The following is a 17,909-nucleotide window of genomic DNA, read 5'->3' as shown; positions in this document are numbered from 1 at the left end:
AGCAGATGTGGGAAATGGGAAGTTTTGTTTTGAAAGGTAATGAATTTTCTACAAGTGTAAATGATGACTTCCTGACTTCTGCTAGATTTACTGAGCAGAAATATAAAGCCAGGGGAGAGGAACTGCGAGAGTGAGAATATGGAAGAAGGCACTAGTGAAGTTGGTTATTTTCGCTTCCTTGCAGTTATTCAGTGTGTGATATTGCTTCTCCACATTATGATGGTGGTGGCTGCTAAAGGAGTGGGAAGGCTATTTTCCACTCTTCTTCACAGGAGCCATTTTGGTTATAAGACCAGTAGGTTGTCACAGCAACGTTCAAGCCTGCCCTCACCCAACTATCATACCCATACCTCGCAACAGGAATTACGTGTAGGTGAATGAAAATCAGACCTCTGGCTGAATTTCTCACCTATTTTGCCCAGGGGTACGGAGTTCAGTTTTTATGCCTCTGCCTGCCCTGCTGGGATCAGGTAATTTGCCATAGATATGAATTCATGGCTGTAACCTTTTTCTCTGTATGACCGGAGAACTGCTTCATTTATTAATAAAGCATAATGATAGTATTCACATGAATAATGATGCCAGGATATCTCACTAGAGGAACATTAAGAATAGGAAACTCTGATCATGAATGTGAAGATCTGAACACTGAAATTGGAAATCCAAATTGGGTTTTAAATTTCACCCATCTTGTTCCTGCCCAACTAAGATTCACTTCATCAATTGCTCATGCCTCAACTAATTGCTTCACTGAATTCATGCAGATTCAGATTCCACATGTATGTACGCTTGATGCAGCAAACATAAACCTGTAAGCTGTCAATACCTGCATATTGCTTAAGTAGAGCAATTGGGTGAGAAAGCAATAACTTGACATAAACCTCAGCCAGGCTGGAGAAAACGGACAAAAAAAAAACAAAAGCCAAACTTAGATTTACAATTCCCATAGAGGGGGGGGGGAGGATAGGTCCGGAGGAGGTGTCCGGTGCTTGAAAGGTGGACATCCCCCAGTCAGAAGGGGGCTTCCAATGGAGGCACATTGAGAATGGCAAATTTTTCACCCTGAGTTACCCAGAGCCTGTCAACCTGAAAATTGTGGCTGGATAGGGAAAGGCCCTTAAGTGGGCACTTAAGGGCCTTCAGTAGGGCAAGAGCAGGTTTCCCGCTGGGGGCCTCACCTGCCCCACTGTAAAATCGTGTCCGGGTTGGGTTGGGCGAGATTCCAGAGGAAATCCCAACGATACAATTTCAAGCCCCTCCCCATAACACCTCTAAACCAGTAAATTTGTCACGTGAAAAGTAATCATATATGCTCGAATGGAAAATTAAACATGTAAACTGTATAGAAGTGTGATAGTTATCAGGGTGGGATTTGCCACCGGCAGGATTGTCTGGTTCTGCCAACAGTGAGCACCCGCCATGGGTTCTCCGCCGGTGGAGGGTGCGAACAACGGGAAACCCTGTTGACTGCGGCAGGACAGGAAGATCAAAAGGAGGGGGTAGGGGTACGCGGGAGGAGGAAATCCTTGAGTAAATCCAAACTAATTTTTTTAATATATGAATGCCATTGCTGTGTTGCCCATCCCTAATAGCCCTAGAGCTGAATGGCTTGCTCGGCCATTTCAGAGGGACAGTTAAGTGTCAGCCACATTTCTGTTGATCTGGAGTCACATGTAGGCCAGACCGGGTAAGGATGGCAGATTTCCTTCCCTAAAGAACATTAGTGAACCAGATGGATTTTTATGACACTCCACAGTAGTTTCATGGTCATCATTCAGAATTTTTAAAATGGAATTCTGCCATGGTAGGATTTGAACCTGGTCCCCAAGAGCAATAGCCTGGGTCTCTGCATTACAAGTCCAGTCACAATACCACTGCGCCACCGCCTTGCAATGTCTTTGTTCCAAAAGTATTTCTTGTGGTTGCTTATTAATTCCTCATTGATCAATCTTTCCATTCTATAATAAGCCATTAGAAACATTATATATTTTTCTCAGGTCAGTTGAGATTTTGGAACCCAGATGATTTGAACACTTGCCAGAGTGTGTTTGGCGCTGACCCCAAGGATCTTCACAAACGTCTTCAAGCAGTTTCCGAAGAGCTTGGAGTCACCAAAGACAGTTACCTGAGCAGCAAAGAGCTGATTTCCATTTGTGATCAGTGTGGGCTTCAGAATGTAGATGCAGAGGTGAGGTTACCGGAGTTGAAAGGATTGAAACTAATTATAAATTGTTTTTTCTCGGATATAAAGTCCTTTTTAAATGGAAAAGGAAGCAATTTAAGTTCCATACCCCAACAACTTGTTCCTCAACCAGTAGAAAATCCACTATTTATTTATAGATCATTTCTAATTTCTCTGGTCAGAGATGTACACAAGAAGTACTAGATTTTTAAAACAAAATCATATATTTTATTTTCTCCCAAGGTGTATCCACTGCTTGACACATTCCTGATATCATCTATGATAATATGTAAAGCTGTGAGAGGCAACACTGAATGTTGATATGATACATTTCTTCATTTCAAATGTAAATAGTTGCTCAACTGAGTTTAATTTATAATTTACTGTAGATGCACGGGCATAAGTTTAAAAAGGTAATATAAAACTTGTAACTTTAGTTCTCTTGGATACGTTTGCAAAATCATATAGGATATACATGGGCACCTCACTGGAGCACAGGAAACTGTTCAATTATTTTAAATATTGTTTTGAAGAACAAATTATATTTTAATGACATACTGAGCAGCTTGAAATGTCTAATTATTATAATTAAAATCACACAGTTATCAAAGCTGGTATATTTCTATCATTTGGGTGTGTTTGTGAAGTTTGTATATCTTTCAGTCATATTTTTACATTTGAAGTACAGATGCACCTGGATTCAGTTGGATCTTGGTAATTGTGGAGCTAATTTGTCAAGATATGCTGCATGCTGATGAGGGATATGCTTGACTTAGGAGTTCTAATTCATTGTAATGATTCATTGAATTTCCATGGGCTCAGATCAAATGTGGACTTATATTGAGTCTAATAAATTGCACAATGACAGTAACAATACAAAATAACTTCTTTGTGAAATGCGCTGGAAACTAGGACACATTGTAGCTTTAGTAACCAATTATGCTAGAATATTTCTGTGATGTGCCTGAGGTCTTTTTCTGTGTGCTGTAGCAATGCCTGTCTGCAATATTTCCACCCGCTGTGTGTTTAGACGAGAATTTTTTCAGTACATCTCTAAGTGTTTGCAGGGAGCTTTGTCGACTGCAGTGATACAAAAGCTGTAAGGTTAAAGAATAGCTTTGGAAGTGGAAGTTTGTTTAAATAAAACCAATGGCACGTTTTGCTTTTTTAGGTAGGATAACAAACTTGTTTGTTTAAAACTGCATGTCCAAGAGTGTGTCATTGAAAATTTTTGAAGTTGAAAAGAAATTTTAAAAGTCCTACATCACAGAATGCACAGTACCCTGTGCACAGAAATACCCTTTTGGGATGGGTCATGGAGAAATGTATCACAGGGTCAGCTTGCTTTATTTAAGTATATTTGAAGGTGAAATGAGCCTTTGAAATTTACCTTCCATACCACAGATCAAAAAACAAATCAACAATTTTGATTATAAACTATCTGGGGATGATGAATGCCATCAATGTCTCAAAATTCAAAACATTTACGTCTTTTTATTGTATAGGTACGTCGCCCATACATTTGTAAATGATAATTTAAATTGAATATACTATATACCAGGATGGTTAGCCCCAACCGGGATTCCCGCTGGCCAGTTGATCAGGCATGATTCCCAAAACTGGATTCTGGCTGGGCGTCAAACATGTCTCCTGGCCCACTCCCCCGGCGAGACCAGAAGATCCTGTCAGCAGCCAATGGCTTTAGATGTCAGCTGAAGATAAAATTGGAATTGACTCCCTTAGGGCTGGTTGAGATTGCTTCCTCTGATTGAGTAGCTTACTGAGACTGTATGTAAAATAAAGTAATGTGGCCTTTAAATTTTGAAAATTCATGTAGATGGAATAAAATGTTCCTTGCAATTTCATTCTGTTTCTTGACTTTAACCCAAATTCTATCATTAGAGGATTACTTCTATATGACTGCTGCCACAGCCTATCATTATCACAGTGGGAGGTCTGTAAGTTGAAGGCTTTAGGGCTGTTTTTGGTGTTACCGTGTTGTTTACAACAGAGAGCACCAAGATGGACCTTTTTAATCTGCCGATCACCGCACCCAGCAGCCCTATTGACTGCATCCAAAATGTTTACAAGGATGACGGGCGTGACTCCAAGCCTCTGAATTGGAAGCAAAAATTCAGCCCGTAGCCTTATGGCAGCCTTCATAGCTTCGGGAAGGGTATATCTTGCCTGAACAATCACTTTGAGGAAATGACAAGTGGTTAAAGAAAGATAAACTGTCTTAGATGTCTGGCTGTGTATAGACATTTTTACAGTAAGAAGTCTTACAACACCAGGTTAAAGTCCAACAGGTTTGTTTCAAACACTAGCTTTCGGAGCACTGCTCCTTCCTCAGGTGAATCTCGGCCATAGTGTGGATTCACCTGAGGAAGGAGCAGTGCTCCGAAAGCTAGTGCTTGAAACAAACCTGTTGGACTTTAACCTGGTGTTGTAAGACTTCTTACTGTGCTCACCCCAGTCCAACGCCGGCATCTCCACATCATAGACATTTTTAATAAGAGGTTAAATATTTGAAGGGATTTAAATGTATTGAATGGACTTTTAGCAATGAGTGTAGTGAGGTCTGTAACATATACGTAGAATTTTATTTTATTTCTCTCAGCCGGGCTCCTGAGGACTGCCCATGGTGGATTCAGGGTGAATTGGCATGGAGGGTGTAAGGGCAAAGAGGGGTGGGTGGAAGGATATGGGGTGACATGAATTGGCACTAAGTTTGCATCGGGGCTATAATGGGGTTTGGGGGTAAGTAGAGGTTCATGGGTTGGCATGAAGGAAAGGAAATGCCATGGATGTGGGTAGAGGCACATTTGTTGGCATGGAAGGCATGAGGAGCCATGGGGATAGGTAGAGGAACATAGGTTGGCACGAAAAGTATGAAGTGGCTGAGGGGCATGAGTTGGCATGGATGAGGCATGGGCAATGTGTGAAGGGTGAAGGCCTTAGGGCTGATTTGGTGTTACCACATTGTTTACAACAGAGAGCACGAAGGTGGGCCTTTTAATCAGCCGGTCACCGCACCCAGCAGCCCCTTTGACTGCCTCCAGAATGTTTACAGGAATGGCGGGCGCGATTCCAAGCCCCTGAATCGGGAGCAAAAATTCAGCCCGTAGTCTTATGGCAGCCTTCATAACCTCAGGAAGGGTATACATTGCCTGAACAATCTCTGAGGAAATGACATGTAAAGTGTACTGTATAAAGCTTAACAACTTGGTGTTCCTAAATTTCTAAGAATACATTTGGCAAACTATCATACATACTGAAGGCTACTAGTTAAGCTAAAAAATTTAAATGTGCATTTGGGGTAAATCTTTCAAAAATATTTCTTGTTTGAGGATTGTTGGAGTAGTGGGAACTATTTAGTGGGATGCTGCAGAAATTGGTGATAGCACTCCTACTATTTCTAATTCACATTAACAACTCTGATTCAAAAACTAAATGCAACTGGTAAAATCTTCCGATCCTACAAAACCACGAGAAGACAATTGTTTCTGAGGAAACAACTTGAGAATTACAATGAATTGAACAAAATAATTAATGGTTAGAACAATAAAAAGTGAAATTTACAATTGTAAACTATCACGTAAACCTAACACAAACTATTAGTTCAACACTTCCTCCCTCCTCCATAACCAATCCTCACGAGTGGTCCAATCTCTTGGGCAGAGCATTGAAAATGGTTTGTTCCTACTGCGTTCCATTGCTGCATCCTTTGAAGAAACTCCAACTTATTCCTAAATACTGTTTAAAAAGGCCCCCGAAAAATCTAATTGCAAAAGTTAATTATTCTTTCACTAAATTCGCTCTTAAAAACCCTAACTTTCATATGGATGATGATGAGACATTAACCGGAGGCGCCATCTGCCCTCTGAGGTGGACATGAAAGGTTTCATGGCACTTTCCTGAAGATAAGGGAAGTTCTTCCCTTTGTCCTGGCCAGTATTTAACACTTGACGAGCAGCACCAAAATAAATTGTTTGTGCTGTTTTGTGGGAACTTGCTGTGCACTTATCGGCTACCACCTTTCCCACATTACAGCATTGGACAGATCGGTTTAAGTACTCTTGTGACTGATGTTGAAATAACTAAGATTGGGAGCTCAAAGAGATCTAGTGGTCTTACTGGACTTGACCCACACTATGGCCGAGATTCTCCTGTCCCGATGTGATTGGACTCGCAATGTAAGATTTGGCTGATAGCCAAAAGTCCATTGACTTCCAGCAAGACCGGATGATCCCAGCGGTGGGCAGATCTGAGAATTCTGTCCTAAGTCTAACGAATGCAGTGCAACAAACTAACAAAGCAAATAGAATGTTGAAACTAGTTAACATAGACAATAGGGTACCAGTGAGAAAGTTGAACTGTATATTACCCTGGTTAGAACATACCTCAAATTCTACCTTCAATGCTTATCATGACTCTACTTCCAGTGTGGACCATGGAGTAAGTGGTCACACACAATGCAGCTCCTGCCCAAGGTTACAGAAAAGAGCTCTTTTTTTAATCAATACGGGGTGGAATTCTGATGAAAAGATGTAGGTGAATGTTGGAGGAGTACTTTCCCCCAGGAATGGTATGTCTCTTGGTTGCCAGACCCGGCAGAAACAGTGAAAGATTTGGCTGAAGCTGCAGCAAAGAGAAAAGCCTCTTCCAGCATGCAGGCGGAGGAAGGGGCAGCTCAAAGTCTTCAAGCTGACTTGAGGGCCTTTATTAAAGCTGAATTATAGCAGCAGAGGGAACAACTGTGAAAAGATCTAGCCAAGGCCATTGAAGAAGCTGTGACAAGACTTCCGGTGGCAGCCATGGAGGAGTAGGGCACGCATTCGGCAGCTCCCATCTGGAACGGACTCGCGAACCTTTTTCAGGAGTTTCCACTGACTTTTTGGGGCAGATTGGTGAAGCGAACACTGCCAAAAGGATTCCCTCTCTGTTGTATGGATAGCTGGACCAGGAGTGGCCGGGTGAAGCGTTTAAGTCCCAGCAGACAGAAGCGTGCGGAGCGGGTGCCGGAGCACGGCATGGCGGCTGGTATAGACCAGGGTGCATGGGCGCAGTGGGCACAGGAACAACAGGAGTTCCTTAGGGGCTGCTTTGCTGATCTTAAAAAGAACATTCTGGCCCCGATGAAGGCATCAATAGACCAAATCATCGCAACTCGGGCGACACAAGGGAAAGCGATTAAGGAGATGGAGAAAAAGCTATCCGACCATGAGGACGAGTTGGTCGTATTGGCCCTTAAGGTGGAGGCGCAGAATGGCCTCCACAAGAAGTGGCAGGAGAGACTCGAGGATCTAGAAAAAGGTCCAGGAGACAGAATTTGAGAATTGTGGGCCTCCCCGAAGGTGTGAAGGGGTCGGATGCGGGAGCATATGTGTCCAAGATGCTGGAGACGCTGATAGGAATGGGGGTATTCCCTCGACCCCTGAAGCTGGACAGAGTGCACAGAGCCTTCGCAAGGAAGCCCAAGACTAATGAACCGCCGAGGGCCATGGTGGTGAGATTTCATTGCTTCTCGGACAAGGAACTTGTCTTGCGGTGGGCAAAAAATGAACGGAGCAGCAGGTGGGAGAACAGCGTGATACGCATCTACCAGGACCTGGGTGTGGAGCTGGCCAAGAGACGTGCTGGATTCAACCGGGTGAAGACGACCCTTTTCAGCAAGGGCGTGAAATTTCAGATGCTACACCCAGCGAGGCTATGGGTCACGTACAAGGAACGGCATCACTATTTTCAGACGCCGGACGAGGCGTGATCATTCGTCAAACAAGAAAAGCTGGACTCTAATTAAAGGACAGCTAAGTTTTGGTGGAATGCGGCAGTGGGGCTGGGTAACACGGTACCGTTTCTAATATAAGATTGTATGCAATGTTAGGTGCGAGTAAGGGCTGTGGTGGTGGCTGGAGGGTGCAGTGTTTTCGGCAAAGTAGAGATACAGAGGGGGGAGGGGGCCCTGTGTAGCCACCTGGGGTGACCACTGCACAACATAAAATGGAAGATTGCAAGGAATGCAGGGAAAATGGACATGTTGTAAAGCAAGCAGCTTGCAAGGCGATTGTATATTGGGACGACTGCAGAAACCAGTTTTGACTGTTGCAGAAACCAGACAGCACTGTGAAAAGAAACCAGTTAACATACTAATGAGGCGATACCGGGCGAGTCCCAGATAATGTAGCCATGCTGGCCACGCAAAATGGACACTGAGCCAAAGTAAAATGGAAGACAGAAGGAAAAGCCTGTTTAGTGAGAACAGACAGTCTGCTCTCAACTAATTAGCATTTTGCAAGCAGCAAACCAGTTTCTGGCCGGGTGCAAGATCTCCAAGCCAAAGGTGTTAATGGCAAAGCGCTTAGCATTCTGATGAGGCAGCCCAGATCCAGGCACAAACAATGGCAACATTTCCATCTCAATGTAACACTTAATTGGTTGTGCAGACAGGATGGCACCAGAGTAACGAATATCGAAACCACCCCCCAACATCGAGGAAGGCCCTCGCATTGGAGGATTTCGAAGGTAACCGTTTGGAAACGCTCCAATCGGTACCGAAAGGTAGAGCCCGCCTAGAAGGGGGCAAGGACATTAGAGAGGGGTATAAAGGCAAATTCCCCACAGAGCCCGGTCTGTTAAACCCGTGCTCCGGCCCTGATAGACATCTTGCATCCTGACTCCAGCCGTTGAGCACCAGCCGCCGAAACCGTAAGTTCAACGCTCGCTACGCGATCCAAGCCCACTAGACCCCCAGTACCAGAACGCTTGCTGAAGGCTGCAGTACAAGACCAGGACGAAGGCCTCGTTCTCTGACCTTCCCTGTTCCTGTTAGATAAGTATTCTGTTCACTTAAGTTTAGTTATAGCTTAGTCTCGTAGTGTGTGCATGAGTATTTATTATAACTGTATAATAAATATTGATCGTTTGAACTTTACTAATCGGTGTATCGTCTTTATTACTTTGAACTTGACCTTGGAATACTTGTGACGTTGTCTATACGGCAACTGGCGACTCCCAGAGCTGAATAATTACATAGAACAGAGCCTAGTAGTGTTAAGCACACGTCGAATACGGAGGCGTGTTAATACACTCCAATAAACGCGTTTTACGCCCATAGTAAAACGTGCAACAATACAATGGACACAAGTTAAACACAAATCGATACATTCTATGGAAGGCCAGACCCTGTGGCGCCAGAGAAGCCCAAAACAATAGGTCCCAAGAACCGCCCCAGTGACTGAGGAACTGCCCTATGATTGGGGGGTTCAAACATAATCGATTGGGAAGAGACCCAATCGATTCCAAGCAGGTAAGTGGCTGGAGGGTGCAGTGTTTTCGGCAAAGTAGAGATACGGAGGGGGGAGGGGGCCCTGTACTTAGTGCGAATTTTCGGGAAGTTGGAGCCCTGGTTCAACAAGTGTCTCCTCACGGGGCAATGTTAGTGTCTTTTGTTTATTTTTTGTTTTGTATTACTATTTACTCACTGGGGCTGCAGAGGAAAATTATTTGGTTTATTCATGTGGGGAAAAGGGTCCGGACAATGAGGCGACAGTGATCGGCACCAGGGACGGGAGCTGCCAAGGTCAGCATGGGTCAGCTGACTCTCAGGAGCGTAGTGGGGGGTGAGCAAGTGCCCAACTCGTGCTTGGCGGGGGGGGTTTTGGGTTGGGGGGAGGGGGGGAGGATGCTGCTTTGCTGACAGAGGAGGTATCAATTTTGGGGTACCAATTGAGGATCGGGGGGGGGGGGGGGGGGGGGGGGGAGGTTTAGCCCCCCCGTCCAGGCTGATCATGTGGAATGTGAGGGGTTTGAATGGGCCGGTCAAAAGAGCGTGCGTGTTCGCGCATCTAAAGGGGTTAAAGGCAGATGTAGCAATGCTTCCGGAGACGCATTTAAAGCTCGCAGATCACACGAGATTGAGAAAGGGATGGGTAGGCCAGGTGTTCCATTCAGGGCTGGATTCGAAGACCATGGGGATAGCAATTCTGATCCGTAAGGGTGTGGCATTCGAGGCTGGGAGAATTGTGGTAGATAAGGGGGGCAAGTATACAATGGTGAGTGGAAAGTGGGAGGGGGTCCGGGTGGTGTTTGTGAACATCTATGCTCCGAATTGGGATGATGTGGAATTTATGAGATGCGTGCTTGGCAAAATCCCGGACTTAGAGTCACACAACCTGATCATGGGGGAGACTTTAACACAGTCATCAACCCCGAGCTGGACCAGTCGAAGTCCAGGACAGGAAAGTGGCCTGCAGTGGCTAAGGAACTGAAGGGCTTTATGGAGCAGATTTTTGGGGGGGGGGGGGGGGGGGGGGGGGGGGTGGTGTTGTGTGTGTGTGTGTGTGTGTGTCCTGGAAACACACAGTACGGGTGAGGTAGCAGAGGCCTCGGTCTGGGAGGCTCTGAAGGCAGTTGTCAGAGGGGAACTCATCTCCATCCGATCCCATAGGGAGAAAGAGTGGAGAGGGAGAGACTGTTGGAGGAGATACTCTGAGTGGACAGGGGATTTGCGGAGGCTCCCAAGGCGGGGCTACTGAGGGAGCGGCGGAGTCTGCAGGCTGAGTTTGAACTGCTGACCACATGGAAAGCGGTAGCACAGCAGAGGAAGGCAGGGGGGCAGTCTATGAGTATGGGGAGAAAGTGAGTAGAATGCTGGCACACCAACTGCGAAAGAGAGAGGCAGCCAGGGAAATCGGGGAGTAAAGAATAAGGAGGATAACGCGGTCTTGGATCCGGGGGGGGTGGTGAACGGAGTCTTTAAGGAATTCTATAGTAAACTATACGAGTCAGAGCCCCCAACGGGACCGGAAGGGATGAGGCAATTTTTTGACCAGTTGAGGTTTCCAATGGTGGAAGAGGACCTGGTGGAGGGGCTGGGGGCCCCGATTGAATTGGAGGAGATTTTCAAGTGTGTAGAGGGCATGCAATCGGGTAAAGCCCCGGGGGCGGACGGTTACCAGGTAAAATTGTAAAAGAAATGTTCGGAAATATTGAGCCCACTCCTGATGAGGACATTCAATGAGGCCAGAGAGAAAGGAATCCTCCCCCCAACAATGTCACAGGCTTTGATCTCACTCATTCTTAAATGAGGGAAGGACCCGGAACATTGCGGGTCATACAGGCTGATTTCTCTTTTAAACGTGGATGTCAAATTGCTAGCTAAGATTCTAGCCACAAGAATTGAGGATTGCGTCCCAGAGGTGATAGAGGAAGACCAGACTGGGTTTGTTAAAGGCAAACAACTCGATACCAATGTCCGGAGACTTTTGAATATTATTATGATGCCCTCAGAGGGAGTGGAGGCAGAGGTGGTAACAGCGATGGACGCAGAGAAATCCTTTGACTGGGTGGAGTGGGAGTACCTGTGGGAAACGCTGGGGAGGTTTGAGTTTGGTGAGAGCTTTATTGGCTGGGTGAAATTGCTGTGCCAGGTGCCTGTAGCAAGTATATGTACAAACCACCTGAGGTCGGGGTACTTCGAACTTCACCGGGGAACGAGGCAGGGGTGTCCCCTCTCCCCATTACTATTTGCCCTAGCTATAGAACCACTAGCTATGGCGCTGAGAGCCTCGAGGAACGGGCGGGAACTGGCTCGGGGTGGGGGTTATACGCGGATGATTTGCTCCTGTACATTTCGGACCCTGTGGAGGGGATGGGTGAGGTTCTGCGGATCCTGAGGGATTTTGGTAGTTTTTCAGGGTACAAACTGACAATGGGAAAAAGCGAGTTGTTTGTGATCCAGACCAAGGGGCAGGAGGAGAGACTGAAAGAGCTGCCGCTCAGGATGGTAGAGAAAAGTTTTCGTTACCTGGGTATACAGGTGGCCAGGAAATGGGATGCCCTGCACAGGCTCAACCTGACCCGGTTGGTGGAGCAAATGGAAGGGGACTTTAAAAGGGGGGACATGCTCCTGCTGTTACTGGCAGGGAGGGTGCAGACTGTGAAAATGACAGTCCTCCCCAGATTTTTGTTTGTCTTTCAGTGCTTCCCCATCTTCATCCCTAAGGCCTTTTTCAAGCGGGTGAGTAGGATCATTACGGGTTTTGTGTGGGCGAATAAGACCCCATGAGTAAGGAGATCGCTGTTGGAGCACGGGGGGGGGGGGGGGGGGGGGGGGAGCGATGGTGCTGCCGAACCTTTGCAACTACTATTGGGTGGCCAATGTAGCTATCATTAGGCCGATTTGGGGAGGGGGGCAGCTGGAGGCGGCGTCATGTAAAGGTACTAGTCTGGGGGCTTTGATAATGGAGCTGTTAAGCACACTGGGCTAAATCACTGGCTTTGAAAGCAGGCCAGCAGCATGGTTCGATTCCTGTAACAGCCTCCCCGAACAGGCGCTGGAATGTGGCGACTAGGGGCTTTTCACAGTAACTTAATTTGAAGCCTACTCGTGACAATAAGCGATTTTCATTTCATTTTTATTTCAGAACGGCTCCTTTGCCGTTCTCGCCGACCCGTTACTCCACAAGTCCGGTGGTGGTGGCGACACTGCGGATCTGGGAACAGTGGAGGAGGTGGAGGGGGCGTCGGTCTGGACCCAGATATGCAACAATCACAGGTTTGTCCCGCGTAGGATGGATGGTGGGTTCCAGAGCTGGCGGAGGGCAGGCATCAGAAGGATGGGAGATCTGTTCATAGACGGAAGCTTTGCCAGTTTGAAGGCGCTAGAGGACAAATTTAATCTGCCTCCAGGAAACGCCTTTAAATATCTGCAAGTACGAGCCTTCCTGAAAAAACAGGTAGTGGCCTTTCCGACGCTGCCGCCACTGAGGATACAGGACAGGATGGTCTCTGGCACGTGGGTGGGGAAGGGGAGGGTGTCGGATATCTACCAGGAACTACAGGAGGCGGAGGAAACCCCGGTGGAGAAGCTCAAGGGCAAGTGGGAGGAGGAGCTAGGTGAGGAGTTGGAAGCGGGTCTGTGGGCAGAGGTCCTGGGCAGGGTTAATTCCTCCTCATCATGTGCCAGGCTCAGTCTAATTCAATTTAACGTGGTTCACCGGGCCCACATGACGGCAGCGAGAATGAGCAAGTTTTTGGGGTAGAAGACAGGTGTATGAGGTGCAAGGGCAGCCCTGCAAACCATGTCCACATGTTTTGGGCATGCCTAGAGCTTGAGTGTTCTGGCAAGGGTTCGCGAGGGTAATGTCCAAGGTGCTTAACACAGGGGTGGTGCCGAGTCCAGAGTTAGCGATCTTTGGAGTGTCAGAAGACCCGGGTGTTCAGGGGGCGAAAGAGGCCGACGTATTGGCCTTTGCCTCCCTCGTAGCCCGGAGACGGATTTTATTAATGTGGAGGGACTCAAAGCCCCCGAGTGTAGAGACTTGGGTTACCGACATGGCTGGGTTTCTCAGCCTCGAGAAAATAAAATTTGCCTTAAGAGGGTCTACGCTAGGGTTCTCTCAGAGGTGGCAGCCGTTCGTCAACTTTCTCGGTAAAAATTAAAATGTCAGCAGCAGCAATCCTTGGGGGGGGGGGGGGGGGGGAAGGAGAGTGCCTTATTGGGATGGTGTGGGAAGACTGGGTCGCGTGGGGTAATGTCTATTTAATTGTTATTGTATATTCTCTTTTTGCACTATGTCAATGTTCACTCTAGTTTGTTTTCTTATTATGGTTACTACTGTTTTATTATGAAAAATTCTGCAAAATCTTAATAAAAATACTTCTTTAAAAAATGCTTATCATGACTCAAGGGAAACATTCAAGCCGATTGAGATAGCTGGGAGACCATCTACAAGACTGAATCCTAGCTCCCGGGGACAGTGGAAAGATTGGATGTACCTGGACTTTTCACCTTCAAGAAAGGTTGAATGAGAGGTCACCCTGTTAGGGGTTTTCTATAGGCCTCCAAAAAGTTCCAGAGATGTAGAGGAAAGGATGCAAAAATGATTCTGGATAGGAGCGAAAGTTATGGGGGGACTTTAACTTTCCAAATATTGACTGGAAACGCTATAGTTAGAGTACTTTAGGTGGGTCCGTTTTTGTCCAATGTGTGCAGGAGGTTTTCCTGACACAGTATGTAGATAGGCCAAAGAGAGGCGAGGCCATATTGGATTTGGTACTGGGAAATGAACCAGGACAAGTGTTAGATTTGGAGGTAGGTGAGCACTTTGGTGATAGTGACCACAATTTGATTACGTTTACTTTAGTGATGGAAAGGGATAGGTATATACCGCAGGGCAAGAGTTATATCTGGGGGAAAGGCAATTATGATCTGATGAGGCAAGACTTAGGATGCATCGGATGGGGAGGGAAACTGCAGGGGGTGGGCACAATTGAAATGTGGAGCTTGTTCAAGGAACAGCTACTGTGTGTCCTTAATAAGTATGTACCTGTCAGGCAGGGACGAAGTGGTCGAGCAAGGGAACCGTGGTTTACTAAAGTAGTTGAAACACTTGTCAAGAGGAAGAAGGAGGCTTATGTAAAGATGAGACGTGAAGGTTCAGTTAGGGCGCTCGAGAGTTACAAGTTAGCTAGGAAGGACCTAAAGAGAGAGCTAAGAAGAGCCAGGAAGGGACATGAGAAGTCTTTGGCAGGTAGGATCAAGGATAACCCTAAAGCTTTCTATAGATATGTCAGGAATAAAAGAATGACTAGGGTAAGAGTAGGGCCAGTCAAGGACAGTAGTGGGAAGTTGTGCGTGGAGTCCAAGGAGATAGGAGAGGTGCTAAATGAATATTTTTCGTCAGTATTCACACAGGAAAAAGACAATGTTGTCGAGGAGAATACTGAGATACAGGTTACTAGACTAGAAGGGCTTGAGGTTCATAAGGAGGAGGTGTTAGCAATTCTGGAAAGTGTGAAAATAGAAAAGTCCCCTGGGCCGGATGGGATTTATCCTAGGATTCTCTGGGAAGCTAGGGAGGAGATTGCTGAGCCTTTGGCTTTGATCTTTATGTCATCATTGTCTACAGGAATAGTGCCAGAAGACTGAAAGATAGCAAATGTTGTCCCCTTGTTCAAGAAGGGGAGTAGAGACAACCCCGGTAACTATAGACCAGTGAGCCTTACTTCTGTTGTGGGCAAGGTCTTGGAAAGGTTTATAAGAGATAGGATGTATAATCATCTGGAAAGGAATAATTTGATTAGAGATAGTCAACACGGTTTTGTGAAGGGTAGGTCGTGCCTCACAAACCTTATTGAGTTCTTTGAGAAGGTGACCAAACAGGTGGACGAGGGTAAAGCAGTTGATGTGTATATGGATTTCAGTTAAGCGTTTGATAAGGTTTCCCATGGTAGGCTATTGCAGAAAATACGGAGGCAGGAGGTGGAGGAGTCGTCAGTGGAGGAGCTGAAGGCTAAATGGGAGGAGGAACTTGGGGAGCAGATAGAGGACGGGACTTGGGCGGATGCCTTGGAGAGAGTCAACTCTTCCTCATGTGCGAGGCTTAGTCTCATCCAATTTAAGGTGCTGCACCGGGCCCACATGTCCGGGACTAGGATGAGTAGGTTCTTTGGGGGTGAGGACAGGTGCACCAGATGTTCGGGGAGTCCAGCGAACCACGCCCATATGTTCTGAGCATGCCCAGCACTGGAAGAATTCTGGAAGGGGGTGGCGGGGACGGTGTCGAGGGTGGTTGGATCCAGGGTCAAACCAGGGTGGGGACTCGTGATTTTTGGAGTTGCGGTAGAGCCAGGAGTGCAGGAGGCAAAAGAGGCCGGTGTCCTGGCCTTTGCGTCCCTAGTAGCCCGACGAAGGATTCTGCTACAGTGGAAGGATGCAAGGCCCCCAAGTGTGGAGACCTGGATCAGTGACATGGCGGGATTTATAAAATTGGAAAGGGTCAAATTTGCCCTGAGAGGATCAATATAAGGGTTCTATAAACGATGGCAGCCATTTCTGGACTTCCTGGCTCAAAGATAGGTAACTTGGTCAATAGCAGCAGCAACCCGGGGGGGGGGGGGGGGTGCGTTCCTTTATTGTAGTGTCTATTCTGTAACTTTATATTGTGTTAATTTGCGTTGTTGTTAAAATGCTGTGTTGTTCATGGAGGTGGGGCGAATGTTTATGATTGTTAATATTATTGTTATTTTTGGTATTTTACTATGGTGCGTTATTGTTGTATAAATTCAAAATTTTTCAATAAAAATTATTTCAAAAAAAACAAAAAAAAGAAAATACGGAGGCATGGGATTCAGGGTAATTTAGCAGTTTGGATCAGAAATTGGCTAGCTGGAAGAAGACAAAGGGTGGTGGTTGATGGAAAATGTTCAGCCTGGAGTTCAGTTACTAGTGGTGTACCACAAGGATCTGTTTTGGGGCCACTGCTGTTTGTCATTTTTATAAATGACCTGGAGGAGGGTGTAGAAGGATGGGTGAGTAAATTTGCAGATGACACTAAAGTCGGTGGAGTTGTGGACAGTGCGGAAGGGTGTTACAAGTTTCAGAGGGACATAAGTCTGTTTTTGTCAGAGAGAAGAAGGTTAAGAGGTGACTTAATTGAGGCATACAAGATGATCAGAGGATTAGATAGGGTGGACAGTGAGAGCCTTTTTCCTCTGATGGTGATGTCTGGCATGAGGGGACATAGCTTTAAATTGAGGGGAGATAGATATAGGACAGATGTCAGAGGTAGGTTCTTTACTCAGAGAGTAGTGAGGGCATGGAATGCCCTGCCTGCAACAGTAGTGGACTCGTCAACATTAAGGGCATTTAAATGGTCATTGGATAAACATATGGATGATAAGGGAATAGTGTAGATGGGCTTTAGAGTGGTTTCACAGGTCGGCGCAACATCGAGGGCCGAAGGGCCTGTACTGTGCTGTAATGTTCTATGTTCTAGAGGTGACAGAAGTGCAAAAGATAGTAAGTGATATGGAAAATATAAGCCAGAAAGTTTAATTTAAACTAATCTGAGAGTAAACGTTGGGTACATAGGTTTGTACTAATTAAGGTAAATTGAAGCCTGATATCAGGGGACTTTTTACACCAGGAGTATCAGCCAGGTTTCCGTTAAAGCCAAGTCGATGCAATCATCCAAAATAAATTAACGGATGACCAGAGGCCTGTTCGCCAATGAATGGACATTCTGTGTGGAGATGCATAGTGGGATTGTGAGACCACATCCAAGTCCACAGGGTAAGCAGTGGAAGAGGTGAACTGTCCAGAAAGGAAATTGGCAAGACAAGTCCCCGAAGGACACGTTGGGCAGGAGATTCGGCAAGAGAGTGGGATGGGCCAATTAGGGTTGTTTCTCATAATGAGACAATGGCGGGTGCCTTAATGAGCCTTCACAGGAATGCCACGAGAGGCACAGACGGAAGTTGTAGCCAAGCCTGGGACAACAGCAAGACAACACCAAGACTGAGGAATACCGAAGAGTTTGGTTAGGAAATTATGACAGTAAAGTACCTGAGAGGGGAGAAGTGAAAGGAGTCATGACAATAAAAGAGAGCCTAGGAGCGGTAAAGAGAAAATAAAGAGAAACATTGGAAATAAATGGATGACTTTGAATCCAGAGCAACTAGCAGCCAAAATGCTCATGTGAATGGACTTGGAAGGTTCAAGTTACATACGCCAGGTTACATCAAAAAATTACGAGACATGAAAAATCTGATAAATAGGAAGGAGTTCAGAGTTAAAGTTGGAAATTAACGATGACTTTGATGGCGTGGAGTCAACTTGTAGTCTCAAGCTATTGACGGAATTTAGAGGTGTGGTGAATTAAGTAAAGAAGCTGCTTTGAGGACACATGGGTGGAGGTATTCCATTGGGAATGATGCTGCA

At 46.1% G+C, this 17,909-nt stretch overlaps 1 protein-coding gene across 5 annotated transcripts in view; it reads left to right on the top strand.

Annotated features, from left to right (window-relative positions):
- nin (ninein (GSK3B interacting protein)) overlaps positions 1-17,909 on the top strand; it is a 189,961-nt gene that overhangs the window by 104,480 nt on the left and 67,572 nt on the right. For all 5 annotated transcript variants that reach the window (XM_038778397.1, XM_038778396.1, XM_038778394.1 and 2 more), the window contains exon 6: positions 1,998-2,188. In XM_038778397.1, the coding sequence (XP_038634325.1) occupies positions 1,998-2,188 (191 nt within the window). The remainder of the gene's footprint in view (positions 1-1,997; positions 2,189-17,909) is intronic.

This window comes from Scyliorhinus canicula, chromosome 2, assembly GCF_902713615.1.
Source record: "Scyliorhinus canicula chromosome 2, sScyCan1.1, whole genome shotgun sequence".
NCBI classification, from domain to species: Eukaryota; Metazoa; Chordata; class Chondrichthyes; order Carcharhiniformes; family Scyliorhinidae; genus Scyliorhinus; species Scyliorhinus canicula.
The sequence above is the reverse complement of the archived record's forward strand: the minus strand, read 5'-3'. Positions and strand labels throughout refer to the sequence as shown.